At 34.9% G+C, this 16,597-nt stretch overlaps 2 protein-coding genes across 2 annotated transcripts; both read left to right on the forward strand.

The window, feature by feature from the left end:
• Nucleotides 1-690: 690 nt before the first annotated feature.
• Nucleotides 691-6,479, forward strand: LOC108225729 (probable E3 ubiquitin-protein ligase ARI2). The gene is made up of 7 exons (XM_064079820.1): nucleotides 691-970; nucleotides 2,510-2,542; nucleotides 2,637-2,916; nucleotides 3,196-3,676; nucleotides 4,268-4,816; nucleotides 4,896-5,047; nucleotides 6,062-6,479. Exons 1-7 carry the CDS (start codon nucleotides 851-853, stop codon nucleotides 6,205-6,207), a joined length of 1,761 nt encoding a protein of 586 aa, XP_063935890.1. The 5' UTR covers nucleotides 691-850; the 3' UTR covers nucleotides 6,208-6,479.
• A 3,980-nt stretch (nucleotides 6,480-10,459) lies between these two features.
• LOC108225731 (uncharacterized) lies at nucleotides 10,460-15,045 on the forward strand. The gene is made up of 11 exons (XM_017400669.2): nucleotides 10,460-10,724; nucleotides 10,902-11,032; nucleotides 11,391-11,469; nucleotides 11,700-11,780; nucleotides 11,965-12,387; nucleotides 12,498-12,904; nucleotides 13,351-13,450; nucleotides 13,554-13,613; nucleotides 13,702-13,788; nucleotides 13,885-14,013; nucleotides 14,534-15,045. The coding sequence occupies exons 3-11, from the start codon at nucleotides 11,416-11,418 to the stop codon at nucleotides 14,843-14,845; spliced, it is 1,653 nt and encodes a 550-aa protein (XP_017256158.1). The 5' UTR covers nucleotides 10,460-10,724; nucleotides 10,902-11,032; nucleotides 11,391-11,415; the 3' UTR covers nucleotides 14,846-15,045.
• The last annotated feature ends 1,552 nt before the right edge of the window (nucleotides 15,046-16,597 follow it).

A 16,597-nucleotide genomic window follows, 5' to 3' on the forward strand; every position in this document is an offset into this window, starting at 1 on the left:
TATAACACAAAAATTTTAATATCTTTATCATCTATTCTTATATCTTGTCAAGAGTCTTAAAATATCATTTCAAATAATATAATATGACAGGGTTGATTTTGATTTTAATTTATGAACACATATATATAGAGATCGAATTTCATGTATTATTTAAAAATATATTGGTCATACACAAATAACATGTCAGCATCTAAAAATATAAATTTAAATATTCATAACATTATTCTTATTTAAGAAATATTTTACTATTGACTAATTATGTTTTTCAACTATCTTTAAAAAAAATAGTATTTTTACATAATTTTTTTGTGATTATAAATTTTTGAGCAGGGAAAAGTCTTTATCAATGCAAATGTTATTAAATTCATAATTAGTATAATTATTTTGATAATAAATTTTGAGTTGGCGCGGATGTTTGTAAACTTTTAATTCAGTAATAGTTTTTCAGAATTCGATGACGTGATACTCTACAGAAAATAAATTAGTGATAAACATTTTCTCGCTGTCCTAACAAATTGCGCTCGTCGGCTTGAATAAATTAAAAATCCAATCGAAATATCGAATCGAATACATAATAAATAGAGCCTAATAAATAATACGACAATGAGTCCGAAAAATTAATGTGAAATTGTTACACGACGCCGTTTAAAGAGGCAGATTATAAAGTCCATCCACATAAGCTCTTGTTTTAGCACCTCAGAAAGCAAAGAAAAAAACCCCTCTTTACTCTCTCTCTACAAATCATACTCTCTGCGCTTGCCGGAGTTGTTTTCCGATCGCCTGAAACTCACCGTCGTTTAACAATCGATCGATTAAATTCAGCATATACATACACCTATCGACACAGATAATGGATGGTTATACGAGTAGCGAAGAAGAGAACTGTTATTCTGATCGAGACTCTTTCGATGGTCTCGATAACGAAGAGTCTGATTCTCAGTGGGTCCCACCTAAACCTTCATCTATCAAGGTATCATCATGCCCCTTTCTTTGTGATTATATATTGATGTTGATTAGCCTCTGTATGTATGTAATGCTACATTCTCGTTTTTATTCATCACTTTTGATTAAAGATTGCAACTTTATGTGTTTTTATGTATCTACGTGGTGAATTGGTGTTTCAATTTGTGATGTTGATGCTGTGGTTTTTATTCCTTGATTCTTTCAATTGGCTGATTAGGTGAAAATTAGGTTTTCTTTTAGCTGTTGTCTTTTTGTATATGATTCGTATTTGAAAGATTGATTTGATTGTCTGTGTCAGTGTTATTAAACCCTGCTTGTCTTGTTGATTAATGTGGAATGTGGAAAATTATCTTAATTCTCGTTTATATGTCGGTATTTGTGTATGGACCATGCAGTTTCCTTTAATTCTTAGACTTTGTTCACTTAGATGGAATGAAACGAGGGAAAATCGAATGAAATTTGTACTCGAAATGGAGGGTAATTAGAGAAAAGGTGTATAATTTTCATTCCTTTAATCATTCAATTACCAAATATTTGAACTGGAAATCTAACCCACGTGTTTTGGAAGGATACTCATTCCACTTCAACATCATGTTTTCCTAAAATTTTCATCATAGAAAATTTAGACTAACTCATTTATAGTCGTTATTTTCTCACACTCTCTTCTTTCTCCATAGAACTTCTTTATAATTTTTTATTCCATTCTCCCCTCATTCAGTTTCATCCAAGTGAACACAACCTTGGTGTTATATGTTTTTGGTGATTTTAGATTTTTTGTTGTGATCTGATGGTAAAAGATGAGGATTTTGGCTATATTTGTCATTTTAATTGTTTCCTCTTGTGAAAGATTGATTCGTTAGATTTGTGTCAGTTTCTGCTCTTTTACTGTGGAATGTAAAAGATTATATGAAAATGCCTTTTACGTGCCTATATATAATATATATACATGTGTATACACTCGGGTACCAAGTGTTCACATAGGCACATATCTGAGTGTTGGCCTCGAAAATTTTGAAAATTGGGACATATGGACATTGTCTTTTGGACACCGGTACAGGGACACAACATATAATACATTAATAAACAAGCATGGTATGTAGACACTCTAACACAATGTAACAATCAAATTCAGATTGAACACGATTTAGTAAAGAATTTTGCTAATTAGTTATCTTCTCTACTTGTTTTTTTTATACTTCCTTCTTTCTTTCTGCTCATTTGTGTTGGTTTGCATTGTATATTGCACTTGGTCTTTAAGTTGGTCAGAGTGTACACATTTCAGTCAAAGGATCTAACACAATAAGTATCATGTCCGTGTGTCAAGTGTCTGACACGGGCATGTGTACGGATACGGCTCCCTAAACAAAAGAGTCGGAGTAACATAATGCGTTCTTTGCTTTAAGGTTTTTGTATGGTTCATGCATTATTTGTGTAATTGCTTGATTTCGACTTGTCATGATTCAATAGTAATATGACTTTTCAATTTGATGGTTTGTTTTAGTTTTGTTAGCTCATGGAAATGATATAAATTGATGGTTTCTCGCAGGTGATTACTAAAGAGTCTCTCTTGGCAGCACAGGTAGGAATAAGAACTTTGAATGTCTGATTTATTTACTCGATTTTTGTTGTTTTCGGATATGTTTTGTTGATTTTTTTGATGATTTTTAATGTAGAAAGAAGATTTGCGCCAGGTTATGGAACTGTTATCTTTGAGGGAGCATCATGCACGGACTTTGCTGATTTATTATCGATGGGATGCTGAGAAGTTATTCGCGGTACTTGTTGAAAAGGGAAAATCTGCTTTGTTTGCTCAGGCAGGTGTACCCTTGGTTGAAAATCATGAACTTGATACGTCTATGAATTCCTCTACGGTCATGTGCATTATTTGTATTGAGGATGTATCTGGTCGGGAGGTTACTAAAATGGACTGTGGCCATTGCTTTTGCAACAATTGTAAGTTTATCTCCTTGATTGTGTATGTTTTTTGATTTTTTCAGTTTTCGTAGCAGTTTGTTATGGCTTTGACAGAACAAATAATCTTCTGCGGGTTTGGAATTGAATGTCAGCAGAAAATGAGTGACCTTGTTATAGATTCAATAATTTGTAAATAATATTTGTCACATTTATAGTGTTATCATCATTCATTTCACTGTGAGCTATTGAATAAGAAAATCTTGATTATATTTTTTTTTGCTATTGTCCAGTTTCTTATGTTATTCATATGTATTTTAGGTTGGACAGAGCATTTCATTGTGAAGATAAATGAGGGACAAAGTAAGCGTATTAGGTGCATGGCTCATAAATGTTCCGCCATTTGTGACGAAGCAGTAATTAGAAACTTAGTTAGTAAAAGGCACCCTGATTTAGCAGAGAAGTTTGAGCGTTTTTTACTGGAATCCTATATAGAGGATAATAAGATGGTAAAATGGTGCCCAAGTATCCCACATTGTGGGAATGCTATACGTGTCGAGGATGATGAATTCTGTGAGGTAGAATGTAAATGTGGCCTACAATTTTGCTTTAGTTGTCTATCTGAAGCACACTCACCTTGCTCATGCCGTATGTGGGAGCTCTGGTTAAAAAAATGCAGAGATGAATCTGAAACAGTGAATTGGATTACAGTTCATACAAAGCCTTGTCCAAAGTGTCACAAACCTGTGGAGAAGAACGGTGGGTGTAATCTTGTCAGCTGCATCTGTGGGCAATCTTTTTGGTGTGAGCTCTTTCCCTCATCCTTGTAATTGTATTGCTTGCTTATTTGTTCTGATATGTTTTTGTCTTCGTATTTCTCTGTAGAATGTATTTTGATGATTTCACAATACAATAGAATGCATAACCATTTGCTATTGGTAGGTATGTATAAAAAGGAATTTATGTATTGAATCTCTTCTGTGTTCATCATCTTCTGCATATTCATGTTATATACGCTGGTCCGTAATGTGGCTGTCATTCTACTTGGCCCAAAGATTCCACAAGAACTGATTCATTGTTCAAGTTGAAGGAGTAATTTGAGTCCATACAGTAGGATCATTTGATGCTCTCTGCAGCTTATCCTTGGTCGGAGAGTAATTAAAATATTAGATTATCTAGTACGATTATTATTTATAATAGTACTTCTTGAGCTCTGGTTCTATACAAGTATGGGAAGCTACTTGCGAGTTGTGTCATGATTCATTACCTTTGTGCTCTGTTTCTTGCTGCTATAGTTTACTTGACTGCTTTGTTACCCTTTTTCTTCTCAATAACTCGTGTCTTTTCATATCATAAATTTGCTTACTGTGATTTTTTCTTGATTCTTGATTAGTTGGCTATGTGGTGCTGCAACTGGTCGTGACCATACATGGTCAAATATTAGCGGCCACAGTTGCGGACGATTTAAAGAGGACATGGAGAAAAACTCTGAACGAGCAAAGCGGGAGCTCTATAGGTATATGCACTATCATAATATGTACAAGGCCCATACAGATTCTTTTAAGCAGGAATCTACACTAAGGGAGACCATCAGGGAGAAGGTTGAGAATTTGGAAAAGAGAGATCCGAGTGCAAGAGATTTTACTTGGGTTACAAATGGGCTATACAGACTTTTCAGATCCAGGCGTTCTCTCTCTTATTCTTACCCATTTGCGTATTATATGTTTGGAGAAGAGCTGTTCAAGGGTGAGATGACGGAAAAGGAACGGGAGATAAAACAGAATTTATTTGAGGACCAGCAGCAGCAGCTTGAAGCAAATGTGGAGAAGCTATCAAAGTGTATTGAGGAGCCACTTGATCAGTTACCTGATGACCGGGTCATGAATATAAGGATGCAAGTAATTAATCTCTGTGTGATTACTGATAATCTGTGCCAGAAAATGTGAGTATGGCTGTCACATAACTTTAAATGAATCAATATCTCATTAGTCAGAACTCATGTATTTGCTAACATTTTGCAGGTATGAATGTATTGAGAATGATCTATTGGGTTCTCTCCTATTTGGTATTCACAATATAGCTCCATACCATTCGAAAGGCATTGAGAAGGCAACTGAGCTTACCATCTGTCATAATTCTAAAGCCTGTAATGCTAAAAAAGCTGACGACAACGGTAAACTGGTTTCAACTTCTTTCTTTGTCATTATGTACTTGGTGTTCTAAAATATTTGATCGTGTCAGTTGACCTATCTAATATCTATACAAAGATGGGCTTCATCAGGATAATTTAGTCTACAGTGTAAATTCTTATGCACGGTAAACCTTTTAAAGTTTAAAATGATGGGGAGGTCCACAGTTGATATGGACATGAAGGGATGCTAAATTTTCAAACATACCATTCCCTCTAAGTATTCATTTTCTATCATTGGGATAACATTGAAATGTTGAATCACCCTCTCAAGAAGATATTTGAGGTTACTCAACAAACCTAAAACCTGTGCAGGATTATATCCTTCAGAATTGATAAAAATGTTAAACCCTGAAAATGACCTCCACAATCATAAATACAATAAATAACAAAATCATATGATAGAAGTATAGATATAATCAAAATAGTGTATCAAAATTGATTTGGTACAAGGGGCAGCTCTCCCCAGTCACCAATGATTCTCCTGATCCTCCTGATCCTCCTGATTCTCCTGAGTATGTTCATACCTACCAAACATATCATATTGACTATGGCCCATGGTTGTCAAGGCGCTAGACTAAAACCTCTCGGGCGACCAGTTGGGTCGCCTAGTCGTTGAAGTCAATCGACTGCTTGCTTACCGACCATAACCCGTTCAGAAACCTTATATTTGAGTGTATGACTTTACTAGTCAGACAATCCGTTGAGAGGAGACGGTATCTGTTGTGATTTGTTAATCCCTATCTGAATTCCAACCCAGTCATCTATACCTTTAACTCAACCTTTTTTCTAAATTTTTATTCAGAAAAAGAAAATTTTAAAAATAAGTTTTAGAACTATACTTTACAGTAGCATTAAAGTGCGTGTCACATCTTCATTAAGTATGATTAACTACTGTTGACCTTTTCTCAAAATAAAACTACTGTTGACCATTTTTCATACTAGGGTGCAAGTTTTTAAATATTTCTTCATTTTTTAACAGAACATAAATTATTGCAGGATGCACATTGGAATCACAGGGACCATCAGGTTCTGGGAGTTCAGATCAGAGTGGTTATTCTTCGCGGAAGAGACCAAGAAAGGAAAATTTTGGTGCAGCATTTTTTGATCTCAACTTGCCTGCAGAAGTCTTGGAAGGAAATTAAATTGAACTTAGAGCAGTTGCTTCTTTGAACAGTAAGAGCAATTCTTTTGTTGTTACCCTAGCATAAATTGGATGAAACAAGAAATGTTTCCCCTTCTGAGATAAAATGAAAAAAAGAAGGCTAGAATCTTGTGTTTTTGAAATTTGTTCTTTCGTTGCAAGATTATATATAGGCATATTTAACTTTATGGGTGCTAAATCTGTGCATTCTATTGGCAGAGACAAGACTTGCTACACATCTCTAATATAAGGGTTCTAGTCTCTTGCTACACATCTCTGATATAAGGGTTCTAGTCTCTTGCTACACATCTCTGATATAAGGGTTCTAGTCTCTTGCTACACATCTCTAATATAAGGGTTAAGGGTTGAAGACTGTTTAGTAGGGGTGAGCAAAATCGGATATCTAGTCCGGTTATTGTTAAATCATTGAATTGGATATCCTGTTTTTCGGATTATCAAATTCCTTTCGATTCTGGTTTCCGTTTAATCAGATATCTGGAATTCGGGTATCCGTTTTAACCGGATTGGAAAAAAAGGATTATTTTGATCCGAATTAGTTCAATGTAGTTAAGTTTAGTTTATAATTCTTATTCAATTTAAATATATTTTAGCCCATTATAACTGACATTATGAATAATAAATTGACTAGTACTTTAAAATCAGATAGCATCTAGATATCCGATTTTGTAAAAAATTATGATCCGGATTCAGACCCAGATCTGATTTATAAAAAAACCCGGATCAAATATCCGGTCTGGGTTTTCGGATAAAGTATCTGAATTTTTGATTTTTTTTAAACCAGACCGAAAATTCGGATTGATCCGTTTTTTGGATTTTTATACTCACCCTACTGTTTAGGAACCATCGGATGACCTCCCAATTTTTTTTTTCTGCGCATTTATTCTTGTATGCCAATAACTAGTATGAAGGGGATTATTATTTGTCCACGGGACTAGCTTTGCTCTGCAGCCACGGTTGCAAAGCTGAAACTTCCCTTCATGAGTTAGACAATTTTATTCTGGATTCTGAAACTACCCTGGACTCTCATCTTTCCATAAGTTCAAGATTGTTAAGTTTAGGAGAAATTAAAGCAGACAAAGATATGAGAAGAAGAGATGTCCTTTTTGTTCTTATCATTACCATTGACCAACTCAACAACACCACCCCCTTTGGAAACTTCGCTCTCCTGTTTTTTCTGGGTTTCCTTGAGCTCCTCAAGATTCACACAATTCATTATTATATCTGCAGCCTGGGGGGTATTCTTAAAACAAGGTCATAAGATTCCAGCTTCGATTTTAGTATTTAAAAAGCTCATAATATAATAACAATAATGTCTTCTGAAGCTTCCCAACTCAAAATCACAGAAACAAAGGTTTCAGCATAGTTAAACAACATATTTTTAACATGAATCAGAACCCCAGAGTCAAATAACTCTGATCAATTCATGTAATTTACTATTCATGGCACTTGAACCAAAATTATTGTTTAAAAACTTGGATATTAATTTTTCAAACATGTTTCTGTTTGACCTTCCGATGCATTGTTTTTAGAGATGCAAGCATCTTTCGAAATCAAAGGGATATAATATTGGGACTGCATGATCCTGATGGCTTCGAAGTTTGGAAAATTTTGTTTAGTTTGGGTTTAAACAAGGTGATGAAGAAACTACGAGCTTTAAATTGGTCTGCAAGCATGTCTGTCAGTTTCTCTAATGAAGCTAAATTTGACTAATCGATACTAGATGATTGTTTTATCTAGATATTGGTAGATGCAAACGAGATACTTGCGATCTTCGATTATTTGGACGAGACTGTGTTGACAAAACTTTCTTAGACTATGAGAAACTAACGTGTTGCAGTCGCAGAGATATTAGGGGAAATTGTAATCCTCTCATATACTCATATACTCATAAATCCATGTTGTGCGAACTGGTGTTATCTCGATTTGGACATGTACGAGTCCGATGATGTTGTATCATTAATTTTCGGGGTACAGACCTACAGCGTATGTTTGGGCCATGAGTATTCGGACTTCTTATAACAAAAAACGAGTCAAATGAATTATACTTTTCTTAATCCGTTTTTCTTAATCCGTTTGTGTGCATGTTCGGCTACCACTACTTTCAGCTTCTTTTTCTAAAAGTCGGTTTCTACTTTTCTTTTTTTTGACCTGTATGTGTAAAAAATCAGAAATACTTATAAAAAGTTGAGAATGCTAGCTTTTGTTTTAGGACTTCTACTTCTTTCTTAAACAACTTAATCATTTATAAGTAGCCAAACAACCCTCATAAAGAAAAAACACTTCTAGTAAGTTCCTTGAGAAGTATGAAGTTTAAAAAGTTGTTTTTTTTTTCCAACTTTTACTTCTTTTCTATCTTTTATATGGAGGTTATGATTTATAAGTTATTGAAAGTGTTTGAATGATAATTTAACATGAATATTTAGTAATGTAAATTATAAATTAAGGATTACTGAAAATACAAGATACAATACAAAGTTAAACACACTACGATAATTTTGGCACCTGTCAACTTTCTAATTTCAGATGCTTATCTTCGTTCACTAGGTGGTTATGATGATAATATGATGAACAGATATCCGATGGAGCTGCAGAACGTCCATTTCCATTCTCCTCTTCAATTTAATGGTCCTTCATTCCATCTTCGGAGCCATTTGGACAGTTCTTCACAACAAACTCAGCCACCACAGAGTGATAACATAATGGCCCTTGCCGAATGGTTGTGCCATCACTACCATCACTTTGTAGTTGCGAGCACCGTGATCAGCGAGATAAGCCGCTAGTTCATTAGCATTTTTGTCACATAGTAACCTCCATTTCAAAGTTGTGATGGTGCATTTACAACGGTTTTAACTTACAAACAAATCATATTCAAATTTTATTTTATTAAAAATTTTGATTTATTATTTATAAATTAAATTTTTTCACACCATTTAAAATATATTTAAAAAATTTATAAATAATTAAAAAGCTCCCGTGCCTTGCACTCTATATTTTCCGTCATAAATATCCAGTTTTGTTGTAGTGATATACGGATCTCCTATCTAATCCCAAGTGAATACGTGCCGATTGAATTACGCGTACACTCACACTCGCTAGCGGGCGTCTATGGGTTCACCATAAGATCACGGACATGGCTGTGGTCGGTTCTTTGTATTGAAATTTCACACTGGAAACTTCCTGCTGAAAATCAATGACAATCTGTGAGCGTCTAAAGCTGTAATGCTCTTTGCATGCATACATCAAATTTCCCGAGTGTCTCAACACATTCTCACTAGATGTATTGCATAATTGCATTGCCCTGCCAAACGAGGTGATGTTTAGGCGCAATAGGCTCTGGTTAGTACTAATTTCGGGCTCGTTCGGGCCTTTGTGGCTCCACGAACCAATGTCCAATAATCTTTATAAATTTAATGATTGAACACTTTACCAGGGGTATGATTTTTTCCTTCAGTGAATCAAGGATGATGAAAAATTGACAACAAACTTTTATGAGTGCATGCTTGTGGGTGTAGAATCCATTACACAAAATGGGCCCAAAATCAAGTGCCAATCGGGACTGAAACAAGAATAGCCTACAACAAGTCATTTCATAGCAACCAAAAACTTTCTTTAAGCTTTTCTTTTGACCCTTCACCTTTCAGCCCTTTTGAGGTTTTTTGCTAATGCTTTTCCAAGTTTTTATTCCATCTCTTGTATGTGCAAGTGCGATGCTGCTCTTTTTCACATTACTATTTGCACTTTCAGTAGTAAAGGACAAGCTACATTTTATGAAGCACTTTAATTTTCAGTCAATCTTATTAATTAATATAATATAATTTGAACCATGATGAAGATTAAAGGAATATGTGATCATGAGACCTAATCAAACTCATTAGTCCTATATTGTATTAGTCCTATATTGTCAATAATTATAAAACCATCATTAACAAGATCTCAAGGGACAGTAAAGACATGTGTGCGTGAGTATCTGAATTTCCGTGTTCGTTTTTGAGATAAAATAAAATGAAGCTTAAACCCTAGCTCCTGTATGAAGACTAAGGTAGGGATTACTGTTTGATTGTGATTTGTGATAGTAGAAGACAGGTTTGACAGACCAGGTCCCATGACTTGCACCACATCCATCCACTCTGCCTCTTGTTTTTTACTTATGTTTGAAAAAACAAGTTATTTTATACAAACAGCTAGAGTATAAGTTGTACAACTATTTAAGTACTAGTGACCATTAAATGCACAACACTCTACTTGACTTTCTCATATATCTAAAGTTCTAAACTTCTTCTTTTCATGCATAAGAAAAGCCACACAAAGATGACATTACTTTCTCAGATTGGTGACCATTCATAACATAGTCTACCCTACCTCAAGCACACTACCAAATTTCACTCAGTGTTGTGTGTGTGTGTGTGTGTGTGTGTTCGTGGGCAAGAATCAAGAGTATCAGAAGTTAATCATTTGAGATAAAAACAGCAGATTTGGATCAGCTTTCTGGGGATACATGTAAGTTACTACTACATCTTTCTTGTTTACACTGTTCATGAAGAGCAGAGGAAGCAGGTTTCTTGTTGTTACAAGATTAATGATTCTTGGATTCTTCTTAGTTTCTGCTATGGTTTCTGTTTGGTTCTTGTCATTTTCTGTTGGATATACTTTGAAGCATTTAATATTGTGTTGCAGTGATATTTTTTTCAAGAAAGTAGGGCCCAGAGATGCTGTGACCACCTCTAGTCCTTCAGTGCATGCTCCTATTTTTTAGCTGCTCAATTCCACACTAGAGTGTTTACCTCAGAACAGAAGTTTTCTAACAGGTAGTTATGTATTTCCAAGTTCCAACTTACTGTTTAAGGGTCATTATGTTCATTCCCAAGTTGCTTTATTAGGCAGAGAATTATAAATTTCTTGGCTTCTAATATAAAATTTATTCAAAGATATTGTTTTTAAATTTAGAACAAGAGGAATATATCATTGTTTTGAAGTGAAAGTAAGAGTGATAAAATGTTGTTACTAGTGCACAAGATTCATGAAGGTCTTATGCTCGAGTAGGTTTAAAGTAGACACTTGATTATCGAGTCAGTCATGACGTTTGAGTGAGAGTAGTTAGTTAAAGATATTATATATGTATACACCAGTCACCATGCTAATGTATCAAAGTTTGGCTCTTCTTAGTGACAGTGGTTCCACCAAGAAAACAATGGAGGAGGATAAGCTGAAAGTCATCTTCAAAGCTTCTGGTTATCCTAATTTGGTGAGAACTGATCCCTTTCTCTTATTTTTGTGTGGTGATTCTATCATATTCTGGATATTCCATAAGTTTGTCTGTTCTTTATTATGTCTTTTTAGTTTTTATCCTTTAGTGAATAACTTATCTCTGAGGTGCTATTCAGCTGTTATCTCTTACTTGTTTGAGCATCTGTTTTTATTTATGTATATATGCATTTATTGGTTTTTATTTACATAATTCTTTTTTCATAATAGCCAATGGGAGAGATGAACTTTAATGAGGCCAGAAAGAGGCAATTTCAAAGTATTGATACTCAACATACTGTAATGGAAAAGGTAGACACACAATCATCCTTCTGCATAATGCTGCTTAAATTTCTTAGAGGTAGTACACTTCATGATTTGTGTATTGGGTGAAAAATTTGCATATATTTTAGCAATCTTGCAAGAGAAATGATTGAGTTAGTTTTTTCAGCCAATATCAAGTATGCTTTATATAATTGTTTTTCCCTAAACTCAGCCTGCTGAAGATATAATAAAGGAGATTGCTATTCTGGAGATGGAAGTCAAGAATTTGGAGAAATATCTTCTTTCGAAGTACAGGAAAACCTTTGAGAAAACCGCATCATCTTATCCTGCAATGGAAACCATGTCAAAAACAAATGCAGACAATCTGGACTGTAATTCTACAAAACATGTAGTAAAGGATAGTTCCATGCTTGATTCAACATCTTCACGGTTTCCCCCCGCTGTAATAAGTGATCCAGGCAATAATTTTAGCGGCATCTTGAGAGTTCAGCCACTGCTGGATTCTAGCATTCAGTACCGTAGTCACTCTTCCCTATCTCAGTCTGCAGCTTGCTCTTATAAAATTTCTCCTCCTAGAGCAACTAACGCTGAAGCTATCCACTCGTTCCACTCCTTGCCGTTGTCAATGCTAGAGGTAATTACTGTATATAGAAGTTGTCAAATGTTTTTTGTATTGTTGCCAAAAGCTTGGTCTGTCTTGTATTCGTCACTAACAGATGTTAATTTCCCAATAATTTTGATCAGCGTGCTCAAGATTCATCAAGTGTTAGTCTTGCAGAGCATCTTGCTACAGTTAAGTCCTTTGATCATGTCAGGGAAACACCGAATAGGCTTTCTGAGGAAATGGTCAAGTGCATTACATCGATATATAGCCAACTTGCTGAACCCCCTTTGTTAAGTCATGGTTTACCTACATCTCCGATGTCATTCTCATCGTCGATGAGTGACTCTCCTCCGCAAGTCCATTATTATGATAGGAGGAGTCCTCAAAACAGAGAAAGCTCATCATTCAGTAAATGGATTAGCAAACCTTTTCATGTTGAAGATTCAAGTGAATTAAGTGGAACTTACTCTACAGTGACTGAGATTCAGGGACTTTGTAGAGATGCTTGGAGATTGAAAGGAGTTGAACATATGCTGCAACATTTTAGGTTAGTGCTTGAATACTTACTTTTACACTAGATTGCATATGCACATACAACGTTTCCTATGCCTTGGGACCTCAGTCCTCAGATTTGTTATGTGAAAAACTAGTTTTATGATTGATTAGGGTTCTATCCTACAGTCTGCACTCTGCAGAGTACCCTATTTTTCTGCATTATGTACAAAATATGGTCTAGATCTTATATCTGAAGATTAGTATTGCACGATTTCAAGGGTAAGAAAACATTAGACATCCCATCTTCTGAAACCAACACTAATTCATAGATCTTTGGGTTTTGATTACCAAGGAATAGAAACTTTACAAATAAAACCCGAGGATTGGCATTCCATTGCTGTCATTTTACAAGGCCTGGAGCCTGAACACTATCTAGCAATGTACGCGTTTCATTCTTTGCTTAAAAGGTTACATGTCTAATATTTCTGATGTCTGCAGGTCCCTTGTCTCTCAGTTGCAAGAAGTTGATCCTAGAAAGCTAAAACATGAGGAGAAGTTAGCTTTCTGGATTAATGTACACAATGTGCTAGTAATGCATGTAATAATATACCACTCCCTAAATATATTATGTTGTTTGTTTTCTTTTTCTGTATTGTTATTTCCAGAAACCTTATTAACCCCATAAACATGCATTGTTTCAGGTCTTCCTGGTGAATGGAATCCCACGAAGTAATCTCAAGAGGACCTCCTTACTCTTGAAGGTAATATAATAGGCTCAGTCAAGTGTAATTTTGCAAACAAGACCGCATATTTTTGATTTCATTAGCTAAGAACTCGTGCATTCTCCAGGCTTCTTATGATATTGGAGGCCATACCATAAGTGTTGACATGATACAATGTTCAATACTAAGATGTCGTCTGCCTCGCCCTGGTCAAGTATATTTCCTGCCTTGCACGATTGCTTTATTAGATATTCGATTCATGTACGATGGTATTTATCAAAGGCTAATGAAAATCTCAATCCTCTCACAGTGGTTTCAGTCATTGTTATTCCCGAAGTCAAAATTCAAGGCTGGAGATGCAAGAAAAGCATACGAGATAAGGCGTCCCCAACCTCTCCTAAAGTTTGCTCTAACCTCAGGAAGCTACTGTGATCCCATGGTAAAGTCTATCCACATTTCCTCTTGCTCTAAGTTCAGAAACACCATGCAGGCCCGGCCCTGACGGAGGGCATCCAGGTCGACCGCCCAGGGTCCAAAAAATTTAGGGGCCCAAAAATTATATAATTCATGCATTTGTTACTAATATCCATCGATAACTTAAACTTTCTATTAAATTTATGTATTGTTTTAACTTCCGTGTGTGCACGTCCCTGCCTAAATTAATATCAATTGATCTCTTAACTAATGCACATGCACTCACAAGTAATGAGTAAATATCATCAAGTATCCGTTTAATCTTTGTTTTTTACATCCAATGCACACTAACTCACTAATCACCTACGCATAAAACACAAGTTAATTAAATATATATACACTCACACTATATGATATATATTCTCAATATATTCCTAATTTTGGGAAAGAATAGGGCCCATTTTTTCGTTTCGCCCTTGGGCCCTCAAAACGCATGGAACGGCCCTGACACCATGGACCTGAAACCACTCACTGCTTTTCTGCAGGTCCGGATATACACACCAAAGAAGCTTTTCCAAGAACTTGAAATGGCAAAGGAAGAGTACATCCAGACTACGTGCAAAATTCAGAACGAGCGGAAGATATTCCTACCAAAGATTGTGGACTCTTACGCAAAGGAGTCGGGGTTATGCTCAGCTAGTCTATTTAAGATGATTGAGCATTCGACATCGTGCTATATGCTGCAGAACAGCTTTCATCAGCCTCTTCAAGAAAATAAGCTCTCCAAGAAAATTGAATGGATCCCTCATAACTTTGCTTTTCGGTATTTGTTTGCACCAGAACTAGCCAGTAAATAAAGATACTGTACTTTATAAGGGTTTAGTGGATTCTTTGTTCTGTATCATCTGTTTCACTCCATGTACTGGTTTCAGGTGAAGCCAAACCAAAAACACGAGTATTCACAATGTCTCACTCGGAAATTAGGTTGTGAGATGAACGCAGACCATGCCCCCGTGTGTAAACTTTAATTAGTATTATGTAAATAGTTCTTACGCGACACGACAGTACATGAGATGAGGCAGAACCTGGAACAGAAGATCTGAAGTGAAAGTTGTTATGGTAGTTTTAGTTAAATCAGATTATTGATAGCAACCTTTTGCATATTCCTTATGATGAAGTGAAAGTATCAGAATCATCAACCCATTTTACACTCATCAACTTCAACTGTTCCATCATCAGAATCATCAACCCATTTTACACCGTTTTACACTTTCATTACCTTTTACATCTCTTATTTCATCCTCTATTATTATACTCCCTCCGTCTCAATTTATAGGTCCAGTTTGGAAAAAAAAATTGTCTCAAAATACTTGTTCTTCTCTTCTTTCAATACAAATTTATCTACATATTAATTGTGATTTTTTTGAAACTCAACATTATTCTCATTTCTCAATGCACTAAATCCCTATATTTATTGTGATTTTTTTGAAACTCAACAATATTCTCACTTATCAATGCACTAATTAATGATACATGAGATACGATTCTATCTAACCAACTTTTTTTTAAGATGTGTGTTTATTCCAAAATGGACAACGGAGGGAGTACTTTTAGATGTGATTTCGAAACTCGGAACATGATTTGATTAGTTTGCCCTGATGTCGTGGTAGAATACAATAACGCTAGTATAAAACATTTTCATTGAATGATCTAAATTCTATAACAAGCAACAACCATGTGATCCAAAAATAAATTTACGATTCAATTATTATTATTATATTTTAATTTTTAGTAAACTGAATAAATTTTATTTAATTTCATTATAGATCATAATAATAACATGAACAATTATATTATAATAACTAAAATATATTCGGATAAAGATAAAAATTATAAAACATATTTAAAAAATAAATGCTACATAAAAAATAGTTAAAGAACACAATATACTAATCATGAAAATTTACATATTCTTTCTGCATATGGAATTAGTGTATTTTGAAGTATAAAGATCAACATTTTGAGGTCATTTGTTAAATCTGAACGTCTTTTGAATGATTAAAAATTATGGATGAATGAGAAATATAAATCGGATATATGAAAACTTGTTCGCACAACATCACGCAAACATACGCGGTCACAAGTATTATATGATAAAGTAGAGTTAGTTGGAGTTGGGACTGGGTTCATAAGAAATATGCACTTATTCAACAATGTATGATTATTATTTACTGCTAAGACAAATATCAAATTTGTCATTGGTTATCTAAAGTAACTATGCCGGAATGAATTAACTATGAGATTAAAAATCAAGTTACTTTTATCACAATCCTCCTCTTCTCTCCCTCAAAACCCTAGCCTCCCTAGCCTCCGTCAAAGATTTTTGAAGGGGCTTCCATCAGTTTTCACTGGTGGAAAGCCCCGATTCCCTTTTTTTTCCTGTTTTCTTGTTTTGAAATCTTATTTCTCATTCAATAAGTTCCCAATTTATTTGGGTTTTGTTAGTCTCTCCTTCTTGTGAGAGTTGGTTTGTTTTGTGTTTGGTGTGTTTTGATGTTTTTCATGACCGAGGTTATAGATCGGCATGATTTTCATGGGTTTGATTCAGA

The sequence above is a fragment of the Daucus carota genome, chromosome 6 (assembly GCF_001625215.2).
Source record: "Daucus carota subsp. sativus chromosome 6, DH1 v3.0, whole genome shotgun sequence".
NCBI classification, from domain to species: Eukaryota; Viridiplantae; Streptophyta; class Magnoliopsida; order Apiales; family Apiaceae; genus Daucus; species Daucus carota.

Coding starts and splice junctions, on each gene's coding strand:
- LOC108225729 (XM_064079820.1), top strand. CDS start 851: ATGGATGGTTATACGAGTAGCGAAGAAGAGAACTGTTATTCTGATCGA. Junction 2,917..3,195: donor CCATTGCTTTTGCAACAATT/GTAAGTTTATCT, acceptor TATGTATTTTAG/GTTGGACAGAGCATTTCATT. Junction 4,817..4,895: donor GATAATCTGTGCCAGAAAAT/GTGAGTATGGCT, acceptor AACATTTTGCAG/GTATGAATGTATTGAGAATG.
- LOC108225731 (XM_017400669.2), top strand. CDS start 11,416: ATGGAGGAGGATAAGCTGAAAGTCATCTTCAAAGCTTCTGGTTATCCT. Junction 12,905..13,350: donor CATATGCTGCAACATTTTAG/GTTAGTGCTTGA, acceptor TGATGTCTGCAG/GTCCCTTGTCTCTCAGTTGC. Junction 14,014..14,533: donor GAAGCTACTGTGATCCCATG/GTAAAGTCTATC, acceptor GCTTTTCTGCAG/GTCCGGATATACACACCAAA.